This window comes from Emiliania huxleyi, assembly GCF_000372725.1.
Source record: "Emiliania huxleyi CCMP1516 chromosome Unknown EMIHUscaffold_175, whole genome shotgun sequence".
NCBI lineage: Eukaryota > Haptophyta > Isochrysidales > Noelaerhabdaceae > Emiliania > Emiliania huxleyi.
The window spans coordinates 220,241-226,002 of record NW_005200835.1 but is presented as its reverse complement, the minus strand read 5'-3'; the positions used below and the strand labels follow the sequence as shown (position 1 = coordinate 226,002).

At 61.7% G+C, this 5,762-nt stretch overlaps 3 protein-coding genes across 3 annotated transcripts in view; 2 read left to right on the top strand and 1 right to left on the bottom strand.

Annotated features, from left to right (window-relative positions):
- Positions 1–802: 802 nt before the first annotated feature.
- Positions 803–1,414, bottom strand: EMIHUDRAFT_231789 (hypothetical protein; the record flags this gene model as incomplete). Its single annotated transcript, XM_005783966.1, has 1 exon — positions 803–1,414. One exon carries the CDS (start codon positions 1,412–1,414, stop codon positions 803–805), a length of 612 nt encoding a protein of 203 aa, XP_005784023.1.
- Positions 1,415–1,483: 69 nt separating this feature from the next.
- EMIHUDRAFT_231788 (hypothetical protein) lies at positions 1,484–2,801 on the top strand (the record flags this gene model as incomplete). Its single annotated transcript, XM_005783965.1, has 5 exons — positions 1,484–1,523; positions 1,682–1,809; positions 1,981–2,046; positions 2,124–2,189; positions 2,529–2,801. The coding sequence occupies 5 exons, from the start codon at positions 1,484–1,486 to the stop codon at positions 2,799–2,801; spliced, it is 573 nt and encodes a 190-aa protein (XP_005784022.1).
- A 2,288-nt stretch (positions 2,802–5,089) lies between these two features.
- EMIHUDRAFT_231785 (hypothetical protein) overlaps positions 5,090–5,762 on the top strand; it is a gene marked incomplete at both ends in the record, with an annotated part of 942 nt that continues 269 nt past the window's right edge. The window contains 2 exons of the mRNA XM_005783964.1: positions 5,090–5,191; positions 5,352–5,590. Coding sequence (XP_005784021.1) covers positions 5,090–5,191; positions 5,352–5,590 — 341 coding nt within the window. The remainder of the gene's footprint in view (positions 5,192–5,351; positions 5,591–5,762) is intronic.

Below are 5,762 nucleotides of genomic sequence, written 5' to 3'. Positions count from 1 at the left end.
AAGTCGAGGACAATCTCACTGGTGGCGGTTGCACTCCCGGCCGGCGGTAGGAGAGATGAAGGCTAATGTACTTGGCGGTGCCTTCCGGCGTGATGATCCTGCATGAACAGTGCCCCGGGACGAAAGAGGAGGCGACGTCTCTCTCGTCCACGAGCGCCTCGATGTGCGCATCGACGGTGTAACCTGCTTTGAGAGACGGGAACGAACGGCGGTGAATCGCCGACAGCGGCGCCTTCGTTCCTACCACCACTGCCACCACCGCCAGCTCCGCCGTGGACCTTGCCGGGCCCTCTGATGATTGTAGTACCGTGGAGCAGCTCGTCCGAGCCGTTGTTGTACTCTGCTGTGGCGCCAGCTCGGTGTACAATACGGACGAAGACGGCCACAGCAACGGTGTTACCAGCGCGAGCATACAGGCAGCGCGAAGCCGCGTGCTCGTTGGCGCGCCCGCCGAAATCCTGGGCCTCGAGTTCTTTGGCGTAGGGGACCCAAAACCCTGCGGCCGGCCATTACTTTCGCTGCTTTCGAATTCATAGCTCTTTCGCACGCCTTTATCCGTCACTCCCCCGAAGACCAGTCTTTATTGAGCTTGAGTTGGAGTGTGTTGATTTATGCACAAATCTGTGTGTTGCGAGCGCTAGATGGCGAAATTTTCTTCGCCTCCGGCGGGGCCGCTCGCCGCGGGGCAGAGAGGGACTTTTGTCGATGTCGGCTAGAAATGCTGCACCTTTTTGAGAATTTCACCCCCCGCCCCCCCTGGCCCCCCCCCCCCCACCCCACGCAGATCTCGCGCGCTACGGCTCTACGCCGCCATCGTCTCGATGCTCGTAGTCGAAACTGGACGCGGTTTGGTCTGGACCACGGCCATTTGCGCGCCTCCGCTGTGCGCCATCACGACGGGCCGACTACGCGTGCCCCTTATCCCAAGCCTTATCCACGTTCGGGCGAGCGCGCGGCCGACGACGACGGCCAAGACCACAGCGGCCGCCCCGCACCCGATGCCCACTGCGACCGCGAACGTACTCGAGCTTCCGTCGTCGGCGGAGGGCGGCGGCGGAGAACGGACCGGCGGCATCACTGGCGGCAATGTCGAGCACGCAAAGGAGCGGGGCCCCGAGCAGCGCGAGCTTTTCCACTGCCACTCGCCATTCTCGTACACCTCTGTGCACACATGCGTCTGTTCTTCGGAAGGACTGCCGGGCAGCCAGTTGGTGAAGTTCAACGGTGTGCCATCGACCCACTCGAACTCATTGGATTTCTCCGACCGGTGCAGTCCGAGCCAGAAGTGGACGCGCCAGCTTCTGTTATGCGACGCGAAGACGGCCTCGAGCGACTCCTGGTCTGCGGCGCTGCGAACGATAGCGAGGCTGTAGCCGAGGCGCTCGCAGTGTAACCGCGCGCTGTCCCACCCCATGACGGGAAGGGGCACGTCTGGGGATGGAGACTTCATGTCCAGTGAGAGGATGTATCCTTTCATGATCGGATGCCGCCGCGCCTTGCGAGCGCCGTTCCCACGTATGCGGGTGTGTATTCTTTTTGGAGCGAGTGACGGATAAAGTCGTGTGAAAGAGCTGTGAATGCGAAAGTAGCGAAATTAATTGCCCGCCGCAGGCGAGGAAAATTTTCAGGGTTTTTGGTCCCCTACGCCGAAGAAATCGAAGATCTCGGCGGGCGCGCGGAGGACGCGCCAACGAGGCATGCCTGCAGCATCCAAACGAGGCGCACGGCGTCGCTCAGCCGTGTCCACGCGGCTTCGCTCCTGTCCTAACCGGCGCCATCTGGGCGGCTGCTGCGGAGCTGCTGCCGGCGGTGCGACAACTGGCCGACAGATACGACGCTCAGGGCACCCGTCGGCGATCCACCGGGAAAGGAACATCGCCACGTGATGGTGGTGAGCTCGGTCGAAGGTGGTGGGCCAAAAACGCGAGTAGGTACGGCCGCGCGAGTGTGCAATTCTTTTTAGACGGACTCTTTTTTTAGACCATCCAGGAAGGAGGAACCGATCTCGCTAACGATCTCGTTTATGGCGCCGAGTTTGCGACACAAGTGCAAGGAAAGGTCTGATTTTGCTGTCGAGTCACACGATGGGGGATGCCCCCTTTGCCACCGCGCTGGGCTTAGAGACCTCAGCATCCGGCATGGCGTCCTTTGCGAGTGGCTGGGGCACGTCTGCTTCTGGCCGCTACTCTGTCGCGACGGGGGCCGATGCCGTCGCATCCGGCCTTGCCGCTTCGGCGCTGGGCTTCATGACCAAGGCGGAGAGCCAGGCTGAGACGGTGGTCGGGCGTTACAATGCTCTCGCCAGCTCACCCTCTGCGGGCTCTTGGGTTGACACGGACGCCGTCTTCCGCATCGGCATTGGTGTCTCCAACGACAACCGCAGGGACGCGCTCACAGTATACAAAAACGGCACCGTCGTCATCGGCGGCGACATCATCGCCACCAACTTCGTCTCGCCCCCGTCGCCGCCGCTCTCGCCCCTCTCGCCGGCGCCTCCTAGCTGCTGCCCCTCAACTACGGATGCCGAGGAGAGGGTCGGTATCCTCGAGCAGAAGCTAGCGGCCCTTGAGTCGGCGCACGCTGAAGAGCGTGCGGCAACGGAGAAGAAGCTTGCCGTGCTCGAGGCGTCGGTGGCGGCGCTCCTGCATGGGGACGGCACAAGTGCGGCCGTACCAGGGCGGTGTGGGCAGGCCACCGATGTCGACGCCATCGCCTCTGCGGCTACCGCGCTCTCGCTTGACGACACCGTGGGGAATCACACCGATGACTTTGCCGAGCGGCGATGCGGTTCGGCACTCTAGTTGTGGAGGAGGAGGGCGGGCGGCGCCGAGCGGCCGGCGTATTTTCCGGCCAGGTCGACGAGGGTGAAGGCGTCGATGAGCAGCAAGCCGCCCGTGGGCAACGCCAGGGCCACGGCGGGTCCTGGCGACCTCGTTCGAGGGAGGCCGGGGTGGCCAGGGCCATTATTGCGATTCTGCGTAGCTTGTCCTTGGGGGTGTTTTGAATCTCGTGTGTCGAGGTTCGTATTCGTTGTCGTGTCATAGGAGAGGAGAGAGTGGAGATGTTTTGTGCGGGAAGGCGCCGCTGTCGGCGATTCACCGCCGCTCGTTCCCGTCTCTTAAAGCTGGCTACACCGTCGAGATGCGCACATCGAGGCGCTCGTGGACGAGGGAGACGTCGCCTCCTCTTTCGTACCGGGGCACTGTTCGCGCCGGAAGGCACCGCGCACTGCCAAGTACATTAGCCTTCATCTCTCCTACCGCCGGCCGGGAGGGCAGCCTTCGCCATCGCTGAGTGAGATTGTCCTCGACACGTTGGCACCTGCGAAGTAATGAACAACATGCAGTACGTCATATGGCGCTATGACAGCCCTGCGATGGGCGTCCTCGACGCAGACGAGGCGGAGCTCATCTGCGCGGCGCAGATCGCCGACTTTCTCTCTCTCCCTGCGCGAGTGGTTGCGCCACCGTGGATGAGGCATATGGGCTGGGCAGGGGAGTTGGTAGAGCCGTAGAGGAGGTTGACTGAGGGCGCGAGGCCGCCAATCGTCACAGTCTGCTGCTGACTGTCGGTCGCTGACTGGTTGCGCATCGCGCTGGCCGCGCAGCGGCCTTTAGAAAATTTTGGCCGCAGGCCTAGTTTTGGAGAATCTTAGTTTTGGAGAAGATCAAATAATGAGCGCCGGTGAGGCTTTGAGAAGCTGCCGTTTGCGGCTTCCTAAGTCAATTTTTCGAGAGGAACGTTTTGGCTTAGCTATAACGGCTCCAAAGTCGCGCGATCATCGAGTTTTGAGTCAATAATTATGAAAGGAAGGGGCTGGCGAGAATTATAGCTAAGCCAATCGATTCAGCGTGCTCTGAAACGCCCAAAACCGTCGAGTTTTTCGCGGTAGGCAAAATAGAGCCCTTAATATTTGATCTTTCTTGGCCACGGCCACGATTACCCGTCACTCGCTCTTTGCTTGGCCGTACATCAGGACGGGGTAGGTAGGGTAGGTCTGGGCCCTCCCGTCGGGTTTTCCCCTCTCTTCACGCTGGAAATTTCACAGCAGAAAAAGAAATTTTCCGCGGAAATCACGATGTCAACCCTCCCCAAATGGGTGATCTGATGCTTGTAGGGCTTGAGAGTGGCCTGCCATGTCACAAGAAGGATTGTGGTTGCAGGAGAGTACCACCAACCATCACTCTAGTTGGCATAGTACCCCACCTTCACCCAACCCGTGATTTCTTTTTTAGTTTCCCATAAGTAAGGTAGGTAGGTAGGTAGGTAGGTAGGGGCACCGCAGGGGCCGGCCAGGTTTTTGCAGAATTTCGTACGGCCAAGCAAAAAGAATACACACCTGCCGTGTGTGTGGAGGGGGAGTGTGGTGATGTTGGGAGTGTGAACGCCCTCCTCATGAATAGATAGAGAGAGAGAGAGGGAGAGACGTCTCTATCCTAGCGAGATGTCTGTGTGAACAGGGACATGTGCGGGACGTGTCAGGCCGGCTTGCTTATTGCTCTGTTTGTCGGACGTCCGCTCAACCGCGGCTTGGCTGATGTAGTCTTGCTTGTATCGTTCCTGTACGCCTCGGTACAGACCCTCGCTCCGTGTACAGCTCTGAGCTCACTACAGGTGAGTGTGACTCACTCACACTGCGTTGTCCTTTCCGCTTCCGCAACGAAAACCTTCCGCTACGCTACATGGGCGGCCGCGTCAGCGGCCGGAGAGGCCGGAGAGCCATCCGACGGAGGCCGGTCGTGCATCGGCGCGTCAGCCGCAGGGTCGGGGGGGCGGCGGCACCCATCGCTGCGGGTCGCTGCGGGCCGACGGTTGTGGACTGATCGATCGTGCCGGGCGGATTTCGGCTGGGACGTTCTACGTTAAAAGAACGTCGGCGCGAAACGCATCTGAGTAAGAAGGACATTTCGGCGGGGGCGGCGCGGGCTTCATCGCGTCTCACGTCGTCATCGGCCTGGTGGAGAAGTACCCACAGTACAAGGTGTGCTCAGCCCGCGCCCGGATGCCCTGTCGCCGGCGCGGCTCGGCACCACCCGACGGGCGCGTGGGCGCTCTCCCGGCGGCGGCGCAGGTGGTGTGTCTGGACAAGATGGACTACTGCAGCAGCTTGCACAACCTCGACCAGGTCAAGGACAAGCCAAACTTCAGGATGGTCAAGGGGAATCTGCTCTCTGCGGACCTGATGAACTACGTCCTCGAGACCGAGCAGATCGACACCATCATCCATGCCGCCGCGCAGGCTGCCCTCCCCATCCCCTAATCTACCCGCCACGCCCGCCACACTGCGCCCCTCGCAGCGGGCGGCTCACTCGCTCACGCGCGCGCGCGCGCACGGCGCGCCCACTTGGCAGACGCACGTGGACAACTCGTTTGGCAACTCGTTCGCCTTCACGGAGAACAACGTCCTCGGCACGCACGTCCTCGTGGAGGCTGCGAAGAAGGCTGGCATCCGCCGCTTCATCCACGTATCGACCGACGAGGTGTACGGCTCCTCCTACTCCGAGGAGCCGAGCCGTAAGGAGGGGGACGTGCTCGAGCCGACCAACCCGTACGCGGCGACCAAGGCGGCCGCCGAGAACATCGCGCGATCGTACTGGCGCACTCCGCCCCGCCGCCGCGCGAGCCCCCCCCCCCCCCCCCGGCAAGCGCCCGCCCCGTTATCCGGCTCGTGGCGTTTTTCTTCTTGCCGGCGGGGGCCTGCGTGTGTGCGGATGTCTCATCGGTGCGCGTCCGCCCCCTGGTCTGTTTGCGTTCTGAGTGTC